This window comes from Hemibagrus wyckioides, linkage group LG06 (assembly GCF_019097595.1).
Source record: "Hemibagrus wyckioides isolate EC202008001 linkage group LG06, SWU_Hwy_1.0, whole genome shotgun sequence".
In the NCBI taxonomy this organism is placed as follows: Eukaryota; Metazoa; Chordata; class Actinopteri; order Siluriformes; family Bagridae; genus Hemibagrus; species Hemibagrus wyckioides.
The window spans coordinates 8,956,310-8,977,808 of NC_080715.1; the positions used below are offsets into that span (position 1 = coordinate 8,956,310).

At 40.1% G+C, this 21,499-nt stretch overlaps 1 protein-coding gene across 1 annotated transcript; it reads left to right on the plus strand.

The window, feature by feature from the left end:
• The first annotated feature begins 620 nt into the window (after positions 1-620).
• Positions 621-16,506, plus strand: cfap91 (cilia and flagella associated protein 91). The gene is made up of 17 exons (XM_058393373.1): positions 621-770; positions 1,377-1,453; positions 1,794-1,951; positions 2,322-2,399; positions 4,482-4,538; positions 4,698-4,882; positions 5,551-5,728; positions 6,257-6,414; positions 7,073-7,255; positions 8,423-8,556; positions 9,358-9,471; positions 10,172-10,243; positions 10,682-10,828; positions 11,154-11,375; positions 12,709-12,857; positions 13,484-13,575; positions 14,577-16,506. Exons 1-17 carry the CDS (start codon positions 683-685, stop codon positions 14,768-14,770), a joined length of 2,286 nt encoding a protein of 761 aa, XP_058249356.1. The 5' UTR covers positions 621-682; the 3' UTR covers positions 14,771-16,506.
• Positions 16,507-21,499: the final 4,993 nt, after the last annotated feature.

Sequence of the window (21,499 nt, forward strand, 5' to 3'; positions counted from 1 at the left end):
AAAGAAATAAGGATACTAAAGACTTTTGCACTGTACTGTATAAATACGCAAAAATATTTGTGCAGGTGGTGAATAATAAACATTTCAGACATATTTTCATTCATTTTGAAGGATGAAAACACACACACACCTCTATGTCAGTAAGTCAAACAAAACAAAAGCTGAAAGAATTTTTCATGTAACATTATTATTATTATTATTATTATTATTACTACTACTACTACTACTTCTACTACTAATAATAATAGTAGTAGTAGTAGAAATGTTATTAGTATTAGCAGTACCATTAGTACTACTAGTGTTAGAAGTCATTATTATTATTATTATTATTATTATTATTACTGCTGCTACTACTACAAATAATAATAATAATAATAATAATAATAATAGTGGCAGTAGAAATTCTATTATAATTAGCACTACCATTAGTACTAGTAGTGCTAGAAGTCATAATAATAATAATAATAATAATAATAATTATTATTATTATTATTATTATTATTATTATTAAACACTGTCAGCTGTAAGCTAACAGATTTCCACTGCGCCCTCTGGTGGTCAAATCAAAACAAGGCTCTTGCTGGTTGTTTACAGTTTCCATGGTAACATGCCGTGACGATGTAAGCACTTGACACGGTTTTGTACCAGATAGCAGGCCGAGTAACAGCTAATACCTCTAAACATGAGTATTTCTATCACAAGCACGCTTTACAAGAAAAATGAAGGCAAGAAGTGCTTCAGAGCCCAGAGGACATATGATTATCTTTACGGTAAGTTCACAAGAGTTAGACTCTAAACACTTCGAGACGCTGAGAAAAAACAACAACGACTTCCTAGCGAGTAAAATTGTCTTCTGAAATGTTTCTTTATAAAAGTAAAAATGTTTCCAGAAGAAAAAAATTCCAGAATATATATTTTTTAATTCTAGACAAAATCAAAAATAAATAAATAAATAAACCACATTTATTAATAATAATAATAATAATAATAATAGTAGTAGTAGTAGTATAAATGCTATTAGTAATTGAGTACCATTAGTACTAGTGTTATTATTAGTATTTGTTATTAATTATTAATAAATAATTCATGCAGCAATAAGGCCTAAATAAAATGCAAATGAAATGGAGTAGTTGTAATTATTAGTAGTTGAAGCAATAGAAGTATCACTGTCGAGTTGTTTTTATCGCAATTATAGAATTTTCTTTACTAAAAGCTAAAGCAGGATGCTGTTTGCTTGAATGTGAAGGTGTAAAGGGATTAATAAACATAAAATGAAACATAAGTCTAATATTAATCCAGAACTTTTTGTACTGTATTTCTCGTGTTCTGTAAAGCTGCTTTGGGACAGTGTCCGTTCAGTTTCTGTACTGTTTTAGATCCAGTTTTCACCGTGTCGACGGAGACTGATCACATCCGGCAGAGCTGTCAGGCTCAGAGCAGTGTGACCCGTGTGGTGAGAAATACTCACACATACATGCATACATACATACACACATATACATACACATATACATACATGCATACATACATACATACAGTCTTAAGCCTGAGATTGGGAAGAGTTCACAAGATTTGTGGATTTAGTGTTCTTTGTGGCAGCCTTGTTGTCCTAGGTTTTAATGTCTCTAAAATAAAATCAAACACAAAACCATCCTCCCTCTCTCTCTGTCTCCCTGTCTCTGTCTCTGTCTCTCTCTCTCACTCTCTCTCTCTCTCTCTCTCTCTCTCTCTCTCTCTCTCACAATCTCTCTCTCTCTCTCTCTCTCTCTGTGTGTGTGTGTGTTTAACTGCAGAAAAAGGTTTCAGAGTTTAACTCCATGTTCAGTGATCTCCCACACCACCCACGTTTCACATTCCGTCTAAACGCTGCTGATCCTGTTCCTGCTTTCATCGACCGCCGCTGGAGAGGACATGCTGAGCAGAGGAGAGAGACACTGCAGACACTAGCAGGGTATAAACACACACACACACACACACATTTCCTCTATCTGCATCCTGAATGGAAATGTACACCCCAATCCCCCCACCCCCACCCACCCACACACACACACACACACACTCTGTCTCTGTCCAGTGACACTGTCTTTAGTTTTCTCTATAATCAGAGAGAAACAGGCACATGTAAACATGTGCAAAGTATCATGTTTAACCCTGCAGCCCACTCGCACCTGATCCTCACACATGTTGGATTTATGTGTGATGCAGTGAACGGCTTCTGCAACAGCTTGTGTTGTGTGTGTTGTGTGTGTGTGTGTGTTGTGTGTGTGTTGTGTGTGTGTTGTGTGTGTGTGTGTGTGTGTGTGTGCGTGTTCTTGTTGCAGGGTGCTGCCGGGTGTTCAGCTGCACAAACCTAAACGTGAGGATCTGACTGGAGCAGACCGCTGGAAGTTCTTTAAGCGGTAACCTTTACATATGTGTACACTCATGCAAGTGTGTGTGTGTGTGTGTGTATATCACCCCACATCAACATTATTGCCACACTATTATTCATGTGGTAGTGAGTGTGTGTGTTTTATTCTAAACTCATCATTGAACTGATTTTACACTGTAAAATTTTACTCACTGTAAGATTCATTGGCTAACAAGAAAGTCAGTTTGTGTCACATGGCATGACGGATCATTGTGACTTAGAGAACACACTTTACATAAAGCAAAACTACACACACTTTAAGAGCATTTATACAGCATTCATGCAAATAACCAATCAGCCAGTCAAGTGGCAGCAGTGCAATACCTTAACAAATCATGCATCTAGATAGATAGATAGATAGATAGATAGATAGATAGATAGATAGATAGATAGATAGATAGATAGATAGATAGATAGATAGATAGATAGATAGATTGATAGAACTTTTGCAAAGAACAGGTAAATAGCAACGGAATGCTCTTTAGCATCTACCAGAAGTGCGAATAGTAGAAACTGTGCAAATGAACAAGTGCAGATAAATATGTACATCAATAAATAAGGCTATGTCAGAATGTGCATAAAGAAGTATGTGCAAGTTGTATTTACAGCAGATAAAGTGTCAGGTGTAATTATAAATTGTGCAAAAATGTGTGCATTGATACAGATACAAGACTGTGCTTCAAATATTGTTCATAATGTTCAACATCAGAGAATAGGTGACGCTTCCAGTCTTTGGCTAAATAGTTTGAGCGAGTCTGTGTCCACTGTAGCCTCAGATAAACCTCGAGGTTTAACCTGTTGTGTATTCTGAAATGCTTTTCTGCTCACCATGGTTGTAAAAAATATTGTTATTTGAGTTATGAAGTCCTAGCTGTGTGTGGAAACCAGTCTGGACATTGTTCTTTGATCTCTTTTATCAATAAGGTGAAAAGAGAGCTCTTCTTCACTGGGTGTTAATTTTTTTCCACGCCATTCTGTGTGCAAAATACTCAAATCACCCCATCTGATACCAACAACTATGCCAGGGTATATAAAATAAATAATGACTTTCTAAATATTATTATTATTATTATTATTATTATTATTATTATTATTAACAATTTTGCCTTTGTAATAGTTTATTATCATCTTTCGTGTCAATTTTCAGGCCAGTGGCAGGATCCCGCTCTTTCTCTGCCACGGCCCGGGTTAGATTCCCAAGCAGGGAACCACCCCAGCCACTGAGCGGTTAACTCTTAGTGCTGGTCTCAGAGAATTGCATCAGGAAGGGAATCCAGCTTAAAACCTCTTAGTGCCAAAATCAAATGTATGCTCCACTGTGCCGACTCCGAACAGGAAGCAGCCAAACGACAACAATAACAACAATATGTATTTTGTATTATTTTTAATCATAAAGATATAAAGACATCACTGCTCTCAGTATTGTTTTGCTGAAATACAGTATGTTTAGTGGAGGTGCCAACATTTACAGTTTAACTATAGTGTTTGCAATTTTTTACCAGTTGCTAAGGTGATATGGAGAAAACTACCAATCATACAGTACCACAGTCAAAGTCACTGTGATCAGATTTTTCTCCCCTATTCTGATATTTGATGTGAGCATTAACTGAAGCTCCCAATGGAACATCGGTACAGGTGTTCCTATTAAAGTGGCCTGAGAGTGTATAAATAATAAAAAGGATTCAAGCAAAGCTGATATTTTGTCAGTAAACAATTATAGTTATGTAGTTACAGTTCCATTTCCTGTGCGTAATAAAAACATGATTCATTTATATTGTGTGTCTTTATGTGCAATAAATCACAAGATGCTTTTATATCTGTATAAACCCTGTTGTATGTATTTGTGTGTGAGAATAATTTGAGTATATGTATTGTAATCATGCACATCGTTAGAAACATATTCCGATGTTCGGATCGATGCATTGCTTGTTCGTATGAATGAGATGCACTTAAGGGAGAATTGTGAAAGGCAGCCTTGACTTTTAAAAGTAATTACTTGATTTTTGTTCTCTGTTATAAGCATGCATAATAATTCTTCCTTTATATTTCCTGTCCTCATTTCTTCCCTTAGTCCACTCATCCCCTTTGCTCAACAGATTCCAGCTGATGTTATTTTCGCATTACCCAAGTAAGTCACATGGTAATGCGTAAAATGTAGTTCCAGAACACAGAAATATGGTGTTTGACATCCTTACATTTTAGTGGAACTGAAACAGCATGTTTTTTTTCTGTGGATGTAAGTGCATTAATTTGGTGTAAATGGACTGATCTGTGTATTTTGTCACAGAAGTGACTCCCACAATGCTCAGCAGGATAGCTCAGAACTGATGGAAAGTTCTTTCCAGCGCACAGTAGGGGTTCAGACAGACTACCGTGAGAGCGAGACTCAGACAGATCCTTACAGCCCTGAGTACATACTACAGCCAGGAGCGGCCATTCCAGAAATCCTCACTCTGGCCACTTTCTCTTGGGGTATGCAAACCTAAAGACACACAGTTATATGCAAAGGTTTGGACATTTTTCTGCTTTTAAATGCAAAAAGACAAAAATACAACAGTAAACTCACACTGTATATGTGATGCACTTAACAGTCAATGCGGTTTATAAAATAATTTGGACACCCTGGATTCAGCAACACCCCTTTTTGCAGATGTCAGAGTGTGGAAATGCTTTTTGTATATGTTCATACATATATACATACATAAAAATGTCTTACACTAGACATTTCTAAAAGTCTGCAATTTTTGCTATTTCAATGGAAAACATCCTTTAAGTTTCCAGGATGTAAGATTTTGGAAGTGCGCCCTCTCTGGTAGAAAAATGCTATTACGAGTTACTTTACTATAACATAAAGATGAAAAGCAAGCTCGCTAGGTAATGTAAGAGCACCAGCTAAAGCACAAGGTCTTTTTAAATGTCAGATGCTTATCTCAATTATGATCCATCCATGAATGTGCTAAGCTATCTGGCTCAAAGACACTTTAAGAGAAGATGCCTGTCTCTTATGCGGCTGTGTTAAGTTGCTCAGCCTGTGAGACTTTACTAATGAAATTCTAGTTCATGTACCTTTGAAGAAACATATTGTCCATAAGCCTGAGATGCTAGAGTCCTGAAAATAACCAACGGAATTGCATGTTCAGGTCATGGGCTTCCTGCTGGCCTGGACGAGGTGGAGATGATCGAAAGAGCGAGGAAGAAGAGAGCCTGGGAGGCCACATTACCACCTCTGACTGATCTCACTCAGCTGGACAAGAGGAAGAGGATGATGGATGAGATGGAGAGGAAGGAGTGGGCTTTCCGAGAGCAGGAGATTGAAAAGTGAGAAACAGTTCTCTTACCACAGACATCTGTGCTATGCTTTCAGGGTCTGACCTATGGCCTCTTTCTCACTAAACAAACACATACATATACACAGACACAACAGTCTCAAGATATGTCAGTATCCAAGATGGTTTTTCAGTAGCATCTAAACCAAGTATTTGCTTTTAAGCCACAAGACAATTACAGTGGAACCTCGGCATACAAATTTAACTTGTTCCGGAGGCGAGTTCTTAAGGCAAAAATTTGCATTGCGAAATTAATTTTCCCATAAGGAATAATGTAAATACAAATAAACCATTCCAGCCACCCAAAAATATTACCAATATTACCAATATGACCAATGTAAACTTTATGGCTGCTTACAAAGAACTGACCCAAGCCAAGCATTCCATGTCAAGGCTCCTCACAGGAAGTCATGCCACCAAGCTTCTTTGTCATTTATTATGTTTGTTTGCATGTAAATATGAATATGTGTGTATTGTTGTTATACCTAGGTGTCTGTACATTTGTCTTTTTGTGCTGCAGGCTGCAAGAGACTCGTTTGGCTCTCCTCATGCGTTTTTTACGGGAGAGAGAGTCACAACAGGAGAAGGTCACAGAGCAGAGGCTGGATGAGCATTTTTCCAAGCTGCAGAGAGAGAAAGAAAAACATGTCCAGAAAATATGCAATGACTATACACGCTGTAAGACCACACACTCTTACATCTTTATTAGAGGAAAAGCCACATCCATTATCTGTCAGTATTATGCAAACAGTTTCCCACACAGAAGCTCAAAGCTTCACTGAGGAAAACGAACAGTTAGTTCGTTAAAAAAACACTTTTTTGGTTTTATTTTATGTCGCTCATCCTTGAATATTAAATGGAATTTTATGTCGCTCATCCTTGAATATTAAATTGAAAAATTAAATCCAATTTATGGCGCTTTACACAAACTTACGTCGGTCCCTCCGTCGCAAAGTAACAATGAGAAATGGCTAATGAAACCAAACTAAACAAAATTATTTTCATAAAATAAGAAAATCCATATATTCAGTCATAGTGTCATTATAGGGACATATACAGCACTTTATAGCGGCATTTCCGTCGTATGGCGAAAATCAACGCACATCGCGTCTCTTGGGACCATTTAACGACGTTGCACGGGGTTTGACTGTATTTAACACAATAAAGTGAGCTACTGTACATACATAGTAGCTCACCGTACATATCATTAGTTAGTATAGTACCATTACTGATGAAAATAAATACATGCATTTATATTAAGATTAAATGTTAGACAAAGCAGAAGTTGTTCATTCGTTAAATACACTCTCTCTCTCTCTCTCTCTCTCTCTCTCAGCTTTACGTAAACTCAATGCAAAGAGACAGAGTTTGGAAGAGAAGCTGACGAGACAAGACATTATCAACAAGCACTCAGACTACGGCTCTCAGACGTACGCTCCACTCTCACGCCACGGAGTCTTCCCTGATCGACAATCACAGAGCAACGTCGTCAAGAGCTGCTTCCTCGATACCTACCAAGGTATCACTGATCACTTCCACCTCATATCTAATGCTCAGTTCAGAGCCTTCAGACAGCTTGTTGGTTTTCTTTTATAAAAGTGTTTACATTCTATAGCACAGGGTATAATATTGTATAGCACAGGACATCAGATGATGGATCAAGCAAATTACTTCACCAAAATGAGCTGGCCATAGTTCTTTGTATGTATCTAAAGCATGCATCCATTCCTCCGTTTCAAACTTAAAGCAGACGTGTTTCATGTGTTTAATTTAATACAAGATGTCAGATATGAAGGCACGCACAGCAAAGAAAGGTTACGTGGGTTACCATGGGAAAGTACAAGTTGTTTTACAAAACTCTGAGAGCATTCCTACATCTTCAGTTCTCCTGGTCAGTGTAACAGTGGTTTAAATTTAATCCACTGGGTTGAAAACAGTCATGAACACATCTATTTTAGAGTCCATGGTGAAAGTATAATCCTTTCGTCTTCATCTTATTTATAGCCCCAAACGTCAATTTGATTCAAGTTTTATTTATACAGCACTGTTAACAAAGGGCTTTATATAAACCTATGCCTTTATAGAAAAAGATTGAAAACCTTTCAACCAATTAGAATGAAGAAACCATTAGTGCTGTAGTACAAAGAAAAGCAACACTGTGATACGTGTAGTAAAAATTACAGTAGCCTCTACACAATTTGGCTAACAACAGTACTGGAACTTAAACCATCTGTCTGCTCTTCATTAACAATCTTCACACTTCAGCCGACTCAGTTACTGTTTTTATTGCACCTTATATCGTGAATTCACGCCACAACATCTGCTGTTCTGTGGTTCAGGTTCACTTTTTCTGTCTAGAGCAGTCCTTGTCTTCACATACATGGTATTTTTTTTCAGGGCAGATTGATGTGTCATTTATTTATCTAGCAACAAATTAAACTAGGTTTAATCAGTACACAATCCCTATGCTAAAAGGACACAATAACACAATATTTTATTGCAAATAGCAGGCTAGAACATAAAAACCTTTCCATCAGCATTCATGTGACGATTTAAGTTCATTGGTTTCTATCATTATACTAATTAATTTCATCTGGTTTATGAAAATAAAAAATGTATGACCTGTAATACCTCCAACTGTATCTCCTGTTTTGTTTGTGTGTGTGTGTGTGTGTGTGTGCAAAAGGTCTGTTAGAGCTGGAGACAGGTCTTCCACCTTCAGTCATGGAGCCACAAATAAAAGCCCCAAGGTCAAAAAAGAACAAAGCCTTCATCAGTCGCTCAGACCGCAGAGATATTTTGTTATTGGAAACTCACCAGGTAAGAAAACACAATCAGGAGCAGAACAACTTGCTTTCAAATGGAACTGACCTTCTGTTAGTCCTATACTCATTCAAAAGGGTTAATAACTCATGTGCTCACACTGTCCTAAGGTGAGTTTTTCTAAAAATTGCAGAGAAACTTTTTATTTATTGTAAAACGAAACAAAGAGAGAAGGCCAGAGGTGGAAAATGTGTGAGTGTTGTTGAAACTGAAAGCTTATTCTCCTAATTACCTTTCCATGGAAAACAACTCTAGTTTTACTGATTAAATTTTATTCAGACATTGTTACAAATCTTGATTGTCTCTCATCCAGCCAATAAATGTAAATAAACTGATGTTTTCAGGCAAAACTCATAGTTCATTCAGTCCAGGATTTCAAAATTTTGCAGTTAACGCAAAATCAAGAAAATTCCCAAACAAAATCATGAAACATGAGCACAGCTATCACTGAAAGTAATCATACATTTGTTTTCACTGCTAGAAGTTTAAAAGGAGAATCCTGTGCTTGTACAATTTCACAGAAGTTCCATTGCTAATTTTGAAATGCTGCTACTAAATCAAGCAACGAGTCATATAAAAACCTGATATTCTAACAAAATAGTTTTTTGCTTCTGTACTTTTGATACATGGTCTATGTTTTGAGTATAATTTCTCAATACTTTGTTCACCCATGTAACCAGCTAAGAGTATATAGTATATCTGCATTACATACAGGCCCTATGCTGAATTTATAAACTGCACAGATGGCCTGTTTGCACTTACAGAGTGCAGTTAGGTCATTCAATACATCTGCTGCAGGCACTGAAAGACAAGAAGGTCCAGGTGGAGGAAAAGAAGCCCCTACGCTTCCTTTATAGGGTGGAGAAACCGGTCCCTCGTCCCCCAACGCCCACGGTGGACGTGCCTCCTGAGGTAAACCACTTACACACTCTAGCTGTGAAAAAAATAAACACGCTCTATCTTTACTGCATCATTTCTTGGCACTGAATTAGAAAACCGCTGCCTGTAAAAACAAGACTTCAAGACTTCATGACTACTTCATGAAGACTTGTTCGTAGAAAACTGACTACATAGTTCCCATGGCAGATCCCCAGACACCAGTGGTGTTATCTAGAACCATGGTTCTGAATGTGGGGTCCATAATCATAGCCAAGGGCTATGAGATCCAATTGTTCTAAACCACAACTCAACATTATTCTAGTTATTATGTCTTAAATAACTTCAGCCTACATCTAATGACAATTTAATAATAATAAAAAAAATGGTATTATACTTGAAAAGTAAAGAAATTAAAACACATTTAATGTGAATATGTGTAATAATTTGCCTGTAATTGCTTGGTTGTAAAATAAATGTTTGCTGACATTATTATTTTTTTTATTATGATTTTATTCTTAAATAAAAAAATATACCTCTTTTTTAAATACAATTTTAAAAAATGAATAAATATTTTTTTGTAACCAAAGTGTTTCCCAACTGCAAAAAGATAAAGAATATAAAATTTATATAAATGTATATATAAACATAGGAAATATAGGAAAATGGCAGATTTAGTGGAGTCTTGTCATATAGAGAGCAATGACATTATGTGGAATATATATTACATTTCCAGGGAGACGAGGAAAAGGAGCTTGCTGTGATTTTCCTACAGAAGTTGCTCCGAGGCAGATCCATCCAGAACCAGGTACACAAAGAAAAGTACTTAAGTGAAATTCCCCCAACATTTATTTTATTCTTTCTTATTTTTAATTTTTTCTACGTTCTTGTCTACTGTTAATTCTGTTCTTTGACTAGCTTTTGTCTGACTATATTTTCTTAATTAGGTCAGCCATTAAAAACATTTCACTGCATGTCATAACATGTATGATTGAAATTTGAATATGATTTAAAAATCTTTTTCTCTAACCTACCTGTGACATTCTTTTATATTGACCTTTATACGTCATGAATCTTTATTGACTATTAAACGTCCCTAAAAAGATTGATTTAACTGAACAAACTCCAGTTTATATTTCCTACTGCACTTTATGTGACCGTAATGACCTGGTGTCTTTCTCAGGGACTGTTTGTCAAGCCTTAATCTCTACAGCTGTTATCTGATGGAGTGTCTGGTGTATTCCAGATGCTGGAAGGTCTAGAGAAGCACCAGGAACTGATCCAGGAGCTGCGAACGAACCACACCTTACAGTGGGAGGAGCAAGAACTCCAGAGAGAAGAGAAGCAGGTCACACAGGCCCTGCAGAGACAGAGAGAGGAGCGTGAGAGCAGAGTAAGTACATAAACAGCCTGTTCATTCAACACTTTCTCTGTGAGCCATGCTGCATGATCTGCGTGACTGCAACAGTGAAAAGGACATGCACTGATTTACATCACTGACCTCTGCTCCAGTTCTTTTTTGTTGTAAAGCATTCCTGATCTAAATTTGTTACATATGGATATGAGGGTGAAAGAAAATGGATCCTAAGGTTGTTATAATAAATAAATAAAAATACTGGTGAGAATTCCAAATATTCCTGCAATGGCTTGAAATAAAAAATAAAAAAGCAGATAAGAATTTTTTTATAATCCACCACTGCTGAATTTCTTTCTCTCAGCTGGCTCAGACACAGAGCTATGTAGACGGCATTTCCGGGGAAGTGATTGTCGACATGCTGGACTTCCTGTCGAAGGAGCTGGTTCGCCTGCAGGAGGAAAGGAGGATCCATGCTTTCGTGCTGCTGGCAGAAAGGGACCGGCGCCTTCGTGAGGCTGAAGAGAGTGGGCGGAGACAGGTGGAGGAGCGGAGACAGAGAGAGGAGGATGAGATCTTCAGACAGGTGAACACACTCGGTCTACATTATCATAATTCTTTAATTACCTGCTCACAAAGGTGTGAAATAAAAAGTTCACACCCTCTTTTTTCCACCTTTAATGTGAAACTTAATATACTATCATTTACAGTAGCGTGGTTGCATAGGTGTACACACCCCTAAACTAATGCTTTGTTAAAGTGTTTCTGCTTGTAATATATCTTCAATATTGGACGTTTTTGGTAGTTAATAACCTTTATCACCAGGTCTCTCTCTTTCTCTCTCAAACCCACACACGCACACACACACACACACACACACACACACACACAGAGCATCTTTCAGTATTCATTTATTCTCTTTACTTCTTTTGTCCTCGGAGTTCACCTTGACCTTTTCATGCTTTCATTTATTTTATTTCTTCCCCTTTTGGTGTGTTTTGTTGACTTTTTCCTTTGTTTGAATCTGTTTTCAGATTCAGACAATGCTCAGTTTTTGAAGATATGCATCAAATGTCAGCTTTTTTCTCATTCCTATTCTTTGTGTTAGACTTTTTAAGTTCTCTTTCTGTGCTTATCTGCTTATGTGTAGAGAAATAGCTTAACAGCTGTTTGTGTGTGTGTGTGTGTGTGAGAGAGAGAGAGAGAGAGAGAGAGAGAAAGGCTTAATTCTCAGGACTTAATTAACTTAAGATTTTATTTAATGGTTAGGATGCATCTCTCAGGCCAAGAACTGTCATTATGAATTATCATCAGAGCATAATAAATTCTCTGACTCTCCAAACTTTGTGCTATCACTCAACAGTCATGAGCTTCTCTAAACAGCTGACTAAAGATCTAAAAATGACGCTAATTGATTCCTACGAAACAGAGAAAGGCTATAAAAAATATCATGAACACCTTGTGTACACCATCTGTTAAGCATGGGGGATGAATCTATTATGCTTTGTAGTTCTGTACCAGCTGGTGACAGGAAACACTGATGGATGAATAGATTCCAGTAAATAAATTCTGAAAGCATTCAGAACAGTCAGTCAAAATACTGGATTACAAAATAAACTGAAAGTGATTGGCTTCTACTGCGGGACAGTGATTCAAAACATACCTCAAAATCCACTATGGACTGCTTCAGGAAAGGCTGAAGCTTTATGGACCTCATACTATCCTCACCTGAACATCACTGAAAATCTCAGAAATAGGAATATTCCACAAGGAACAGTAGTAGAAAATTCATTATAGACGAACAGAAAGACTCCAATTGTAGCAACAAAAATGCTAGGACAGCTTATTCTTTAGTCCGTAGTCCTGTGATCAGCTGTAAAGTAGATTGCCAAAAAGGTTATTGTACTGTGTGCTCTTAGATGATGAAGGTGCACCAGGTCACAGTGGATCTGTACCTGGAGGATGTCATCCTGGAGAGCATCGATCAAACCGCTGAAGCTCAGGCCAGAGAAGAGATCCACAAGTTTGCAGACGAGCTCAACAACATCACCTATGCCATGGAGGAAATGTAAGTAAGCTATATTTCTAAGTCTAAAGTTATATTTATAAAGCTATATCTAAGTTATATATTGACTATATGTTATGGAAATGCTATTGCCTTGGATGTCAATTGTGTAAATTTCTATACCAGCCTTCAGAGCCCCATCATGTTTCATATCTACAGTTGTGTTGAAGGTCATGTTGAGGTGATTCAGTGTGAGTAGAAGATACTCATAGTGTCTATCAGGAATAAAGCACTCATTGCTGCATTTAAACATACTATGATTTTTATCACTGCAAGTCTCCAGTCGCTGCACTCACTAGCATTCGATTTGTCAACAAATTAGTTTTCTAGTCAATAAAATAAATCATTAGGGAGATTTGTTGTATATATGTTATACTCAAAAGTTTATATATGCATCGTATCATACGAGATGAAGGCGAATGTGTGCTCATTGTCATGGATCACATGGTTATACCGAATGTATCAAATGCTTCACTGTTCAGTCTCATTTGAGCAATGTCTGAACTGACATTGTCTAAATGTGCTTTGATTATTAAAGCTTGGCTATTTTTAACAACGTACATAAATTTGATGCCCTTTGCTGTCTCCTCTTCCTTTGTGTGTGTGTGTGTGTGTTTGATTGTGTGCAGGAGAAACAATGAGCAGTCAGAGGAGATTGTAGCTCAACTTGTGTACAGCTTCCTCATCCCTGAAGTAAACAAGCTCACTGCCCATGATAGAGGTGGGTTTTTCTGCCCATAGCAAAAGTCTGTAATTATTTAAGCACAAGATAAACATAAAGCAGCACTGAAGCATTCAGGGTCTCACAACCAGACTGTGTAACAGTTTCTTTCCGCATGAATACCCAGAGACTGGTCTCACACACACACACACACACACACACACACTCCCTTTGCAATATTTTTTGCACATTTCTTTTTACAATGCTGCTTTTTGCTATACTGAATTACCCTAGTCAGGGGCGTACAGTAAATTTTAATTTGAAATAAAAGAGTCTCACATTATATAAATTTTATTCACACACAACATTAATGATGAACATTTTTGACTTTATAAAATGATTCTCTCACGTCTTGAGGATCAGCCCCCATTAAACAATAAAGAAAGTAAGACATCTTTTTTTATGTACATAGTTTAGCAGCCTACTATTCTTTTTGGCAGAATTTATTATTATAATCAACTTAATTATTTCCTGGATTTTGTATCACCATAGTCCCTGAATGTATGTAAATGCAGGAAATTGGATTCAAATCAAAAACGTTTTCCCCCATTTTGTATCCTCCCCCACTTCTCCAACCAAAAGTTACACCTTTTGGAGGTAAAGAATCGAATAAAGATTAATTTAGGAGTTGCAAAAGTAGTCTTAAATGCATGAGTTAATCAAATGTTTTCAACTATAACTAAACGTTTGTGATTATAGTTGATGATAGGAAAATAGACTGACCATTAGACAGAGATCTCCTCAGAAACCAAGCTGCTTCTTCTCAAACACATTACAGCAGTTATTTTGCTATAGTTGATCCGATCAGTTCAAGAACAAATTCGCAAGCTGCCTAAACTCCCGTGAACTGAAGGAAGCATCCTACTCTTTTCCCATGTATACTGGAAGTTACTCTCTGAATATATTGCCATGATCATCCCCTGCAAACATCAGCCTAGATATTATCTGTAATTCTTCTATCTAGATTTATTTTTCATAACCACCCTCTCTATCTTTTTCAGTGAAACAGAGTCAAAGGAGGCACTTGACTGCTGCACGTACTCTCATCCATGGCACTCACAGCTCTTCCATAAGCCCCCGGCCTCTTTCTCCCACAAGCAGAGCCTCTACCTCACTGCTCTGTCAGATAATTGAGCAGGTGGAGGATGCTTCACATGACAGCAGTGACAATCAAGAGAACGAACACACTGATTAGTGATCATCGAGAAAGAGCTACACTTTATAGCTAATTATTTATGGACATCTGACCATCACTTCCATATTTATTTACTGTAGATTTATAGATTTAATTCCCTTTTCTTATAACCTTCACTATTTCTGAGAAGACTTTCCCATAGATACCAAAGACCATTAGTCTTGGGTATCTTAGCACTGATGCCAAGTGAGGAGGGCTGGAGTGCAGTCTGCATTTCGGTTCATCCCAAACGTTTTTTCAAAAAGGTTCAGGTCAGGGCTCTGTGCAGGATACTTGAGTTTTTCCACTCCATTCTTGCTACTGCTAAAACCCTGTATTCATCTACTGTGCTTTGTGCACAGGGGCATTGTCATGCTGGAAGTGGTTTAAGCCTCTTAGTTCAAGGGAAATTGTAATGCGACATAATACAAAGACATCCTACACAAATGTGTGCTTCCAACCTTGTGGCTAAAATAACCACATGGATGTGATGGTCAGGTGTCCAGAAATGTTTGGCCATATAGTGTATTGTTTCAAATTGACATTATTTTATTCATATATTTTTTTTTCTTGAATGCTGTTGTGTTCACTGCGGTGACTTGTGGAGACTTTTAAATACCAGAATCAGTGTCACATCTGAGTGCCACCACCCTGTGCGGGGCTCGAACCCGGACCTCCGTGGTGGTGTGTGCGCCGGCACACCATGGAGACAGACCCATATGCAGCATTCCAAGAATCACAGCTTTTACTCACGTAGACAGACAGAGATGGGGAAGACTAATCTAATCACATAGACTAACATAACACTAACTAAACGGAGACCTTTAACATAAACTAAGACATGACTTTAAAGCCTTGTTCACACTACAGGATCTTAAGCCAGATTTGCAAATTAACGAGCTCGCCGACAGATCGGGTTGTGATCGTGGGAAAATCAGTGGGTGATCAGCGCTCGACAATCTTTGTGTGAACTACTCACCGACGCATCAAAGAGACTCGCTGACACGTCGCTGACACCTTGCAGACAAAATCCAGATATCTGGCATGTTAAATATCTGGGACGGTCGGCCGACTCGACATCACGTGGTGTCAGTTATAGCTACAACCTCCAGCCAATGAGAGAGCAAGTCAACAGGTTGAGGTCATCGGAAGAAAAGCAGCAGCAGCAACATGGCTTCAAAAATAGTGTGGAAACAACATTTATTTTAATAAATTAACATTTATTTAGAGTGAGACTCCTGCCGACGTCCATTTTCAAAACAAACCTCTACCGACAGTCTCGCGTCATTTCCGGATCCACCTGTCGTGTGTGTTTTCGTGACAAAACGTGGTTTGGGGACGGCGTTGAGTGACAAGAGTTGTTGTCAGATTGTGTGGTGTGCGATCCCCTCTTGTGGATCATTTACAAAGTGTTGCGTAGTGTGAACACCACAAGGACAAAAAGACATACAAGTGAAGTCATGTAGTCTGAACAGCAAAGTGATCTGCCGACAGTTAAAGTCTTGTAGTGTGACCAAGCCTTAACCAGGACATAGTACATGAAACACTGAACAATAAACAATGACAGGTACACAAGGACCCCTATTTAAAGGGCTACACGTTATGGTTAATTGGGAACAGGTGACACAACAGGGTAGGAGAACAATGGGAAAGGCATGGCACAAAATACACACAAAGAAGCAGGCCTCCAAGGTTCACAAGTGCCTGTCCAGCTATTCCTGACAATCAGTCACCAAATAAAACAGTTCATATAGCAACATGTGGGTGGAAATTGTTTCATTGTGCTTCTACACACAAACAAATGTACCACAGCAAATCTTTAATACTGTGAAACATTCTCATATACATTTTTAAAGTAATGTATAAATTATGTATAAATTGGTTCCACTACACTTTCTGGTTTCCTGCTTTCTAATCCCACACCTGATGCCTCAAGTCTGACTTTTTAAATAAAAAATATGAGAATATGTGTGGTTTGAATCTTCAGAAACTGCTTCATCTATATGCATGAAAACTAAACAAAAGTGCCATCCTGGAGGAGTTGGACTGCCTGTGCAACCTCTAGGGTCCAGGTATCACCTCATGCTACCAATAGTGACACTGACCCTAGCCAAAGCTAATGCTAAGCTAGTGAAAAACGGTCAGAAAAGATAAGTAGGGAAAAAATGTCAGTGGCCTTCACCTGTAAAACCATTCATTTTTTGAGGGTTGTCTCATTGTTGCCCATCTAGTGCACCTGTTGTTAATTTCATTAACACCAAAGCAGCTGAAACTGATTAACAACCTCCACTGCTACTTAACTGACCAGATCAATATCCCAGGAGTTTAATTGACTTGATGCTATACTCTTATATACACAAAACTACAAATTACAAATAGATTTAACTCACTTTAGGCAGAAGAAATGAAAATGCTACAGTGCTGTAATTTTAATTAGCCAACTGGCTAGTTTCATCTGTTGTCACTGGGCAACACAGATATGAGGACCATTGTTATGTACTTGATGTTACAGAGGGATGATGCCGTAACATTTAAGTGACAATTGTTTCTGGGTGTGGAGCAGATCGAAGAGGACATGCTTCTGAAGATTTTACTGATGCATCACATGAATGTGTACAAATAATTATTTAATTATTTTAAAAAATAATATAAAATTCAGCACACAGAAAAAAAGAAGTGTTACCCAAATCAAAGAAATAAACAAAACAAAACAATCCTTATAGCTGGCTTCTAACTAACTAACACAAAACACGCATGACTCCACAAGTCAAGGCACAATAAATATCGGGAGGCAACTGAGTCAAACACTGGACATGTTGAAGCACAAGGTACGCTGGAATGGCGCACACCCACACACTACCAAGTTGAGGCCATGTATATAGTCGGTGCATCAATGGATTGGCAGAGCGTCATAATGTCACAATTATGATTGACAGCCAAGTCAGCCAATAACACTGACCTAGAAGCAGAGTAAAGAATAGTACAAAAGGAAAGGAGGGTGAGAAATAAAAACAATATACACATAACATATGTGGAACGTAACAACCATCCATCCATCCATTGTCTTCCGCTTATCTGGAGCTGGGTCTCAGGGGCAGCAGTCTAAGCAGGGATGCCCAGACTTCCCTCTCCCTAGACACTTCCTCCAGCTCTTCCAGGGGATTCCGAGGTGTTCCCAGATCAGCCGAGAGACATGGTCCCTCTAGCGTGTCCTGGGTCTTCCCCGGGGGGGCATGCCAGGAACACCTTCCCAGGGAGACATCCAGGAGGCATCCAAAACAGATGCCCAAGCCACCTCAACTGGCCCCTTTCGATGTGGAGGGGCAGCGGCTCTACTCCGAGCTCCTCCCGAGTGATAGAGCTCCTTAACCTGTCTCTAAGGGAGCGCCCCGCCACTTTATGGAGGAAACACATTTCGGCCGCTTGAATCCAGGATCAAGTCCATTCGGTCATGACCCAAAGCTCATGACCATACTGTAGGCGAGAGCAGGAACATAGATAGACTGGTAAAACAAGAGCTTCACCTTTCGGCTCAGCTCCTTCTTCACCACAACAGACCAGTACATAGACCGCATTACTGCTGCCGCTGCACTGATCCATCTGTCAATCTCATGCTCCATCCTTCCCTTACTCGTAAACAAGACCCCGACTCCAACCTGGAGGGGACAAGCCACCTTTTTCTGAAGGAAGGAGCCAACAAGATTCAATTCAAGATTCAAGAAGCTTTTATTGTCATTTCAACCACATATAGCTGGCACAGTACATAGTGAAATGAAACAACGTTTCTCCAGGACCTGGTGCTACATAAACATACAACTACTAGTATAATACAAAACAACAAACAACACCACAGAGCTAGGACAGAAGTTTGTCTTAGCCACGTAAAGTGCACAGTGTGCAGCTAGGTGCAAACAGAGCATAGACAAGACAGTGCAAAAAAGACAATAAATACAATAAAGACAACACAAAAGAACACAGGACACTTAGCGCTGAAAGGAAATAAAAGAACGTGTACTGGAATGTAAGTGAAATAAAATAGATAAAGTGAAATGATGTAGAAAAAAAAAAAAGTATTGTGCAAAAATATTGTGCAAAAATACACAGCAGCAGTTGAGGTAGTACAAATAGAATAAACATAAGTATAACTATAGCAGCGGATGACAGGTAGAGGTAGTGCAGTAAGTAATGAACAATATAAATTATGTGTGTGTGTATGCGTCCACACAGTCAATAGAGAGTGTGTGTATCTGTGTGTGAGAGACAGAGAGCTGATATACAGTTCAGTCCTGAGTGAGAGTGTGTGTGTGTGTGTGAGAGAGTGTAGAACAGTTCAGTCCTGAGTGAGAGTGTGTGTGAGAGTGTAGAACAGTTCAGTCCCGGGTGTTGAGAAGCCTAATGGCTTGAGGAAAGAAACTGTTACACAGTCTGGTTGTGAGGGCCCGAATGCTCCGGTACCTCTTTCCAGATGGCAGGAGGGTGAAGAGTGTGTGTGAGGGGTGTGTGGGGACAGCCACAATGCTGATGGCTTTGCGGATGCAGCGTGCGGTGTAAATGTCTGTGATAGAGGGGAGAGAGACTCCGATGATCTTCTCAGCTGTCCTCACTATCCGCTGAAGGGTCTTGCAATCTGAGACGGTGCAGTTCCCAAACCAGGCAGTGATGCAGCTGCTCAGGACGCTCTCGATGGTCCCTCTGTAGAACACAGACAGGATGGGGGGAGGGAGATGGGCTTTACTCAGCCTCCTCAGGAAGTAGAGGCGCTGCTGGGCTTTCTTGGTGATGGAGCTGGTGTTGAGTGACCAGGTGAAGTTCTCCGCCAGATGGACACCAAGGAATTTGATGCTCTTGACGATCTCCACAGAGGAGCCATTGATGGACAGCGGAGAATGGTCACACTGTGCTCTCCTGAAGTCAACAACCATCTCTTTGGTCTTGTCGACGTTCAGGGAGAGGTTGTTGGCTCTGCACCAGGCCGTTAGATGTTGCACCTCCTCTCTGTATGCTGACTCGTCGTTCTTGCTGATGAGACCCACCACAGTCGTGTCATCAGCGAACTTGACGATGTGGTTGGAGCTGTGCATTGCTGCACAGTCGTGAGTCAGCCGAGTGAACAGCAATGGACTGAGCACACAGCCCTGAGGTGCTCCAGTGCTCAGTGTGGTGGTGCTGGAGATACTGCTCCCGATCCGGACTGACTGAGGTCTCCCAGTCAGGAAATCCAGGATCCAGTTGCAGAGAGAGGTGTTCAGGCCCAGGAGACTCAGCTTCTTAATCAGCTGCTGAGGGATGATTGTGTTGAATGCTGAACTGAAATCTATGAACAGCATTCGAACGTAGGAGTCTTTGCAGTCCAGGTGTGTGAGGGCCAGATGGAGGGTTGTGGTGATGGCGTCTTCCGTGGAACGGTTAGGACGATACGCAAACTGCAAGGGGTCCAGCAAGGGTGGTAGCTGTGACTTGATGTGCCTCATGACGAGCCTCTCGAAGCATTTCATCACGATTGGTGTGAGTGCAACGGGACGGTAGTCATTGAGGCAGGAAACCGTGGACTTCTTTGGCACAGGGACGATGGTCGTTGTCTTGAGGCACGTAGGGATGATGGAGCTGCTCAGCGAGATGTTGAAGATGTCAGTGAAGACATCTGCTAGCTGCTCCGCACACTCCCTGAGAACTCTGCCAGGAATGTTGTCTGGTCCAGCGGACTTCCGTGGGTTAACTCTGTATAGAGTTCTCTTCACGTCAGCCGTGGTGAGACAAAGCACTGGGTCATTAGGAGGAGGGATGGTCTTCCTCGCTGTTGTGTTGTTCTGTGCCTCAAACCGAGCGTAGAAGTCGTTCAGCGCATCTGGAAGGGAGGCGTCACTGTCACAGGCAGGTGAAGTTGTCCTGTAGTTGGTGATCGCCTGAATGCCCTGCCACATGCGCCGGGAGTCTCTGCTGTTCTGGAAGTGGCCGTGGATTCTCTGGGCGTGTGCACACTTCGCCTCTCTGATGACGTCTGACGAGAGGTCTGTATGCTGGAATCAACATAACAGAGATGTGGTCTGAGTAGCCGAGGTGGGGGCGGGGCTCCGCACGATACGCGCCGGGAATGTTTGAATAAACAACATCCAGCGTGTTCGTCAGGATGAACGTGATGTTGTCCTTCAACAACAACGTTGTTGACCTTGATGAACGTTGTTGAACGTGATGTTGTCCTTCAACAGGACAACATCATCTGCAAAAAGCAGAGATGAAATCCTGTGGTCCCTAATCCAGACTCCCTTCAGCCCCTGGCTGTGCCTAGAAATTCTGTCCATAAAAAATGAACAGAACCAGTGACAAGGGACAGCTCTGCTGGAGTCTAACATGCACTGGGAACAGGTCTGACTTACAGCTGGCAATGCAAACCCAGCCCGTGCTCCGGTCATACAGAGACCGAACAGCCCTTAACAGAGGGCTATGGACCCCATACTCCCAGAGCACCTCCCACAGAATGCCACAAGGGGCACGGTCGAATGCCTTCTCCAAGTCCACAAAACACATGTGGACTGGTTGGGCAAACTCCCACGAACTCTCAAGCCCTCTCTCTCCAGTACTCTGGAATAGACTTTCCCTGGGAGGCTGAGGAGTGTGATCCCCCTATAGTTGGAACACACCCTCCAGTCCCCTTTCTTAAAAAGAGGGACCACCACCCCAGTCGCCCAGTCCAGAGGCACTGTCCCTGACTGCCATGCTATGTTGCAGAGACGTGTCAGCCAAGACAACCCC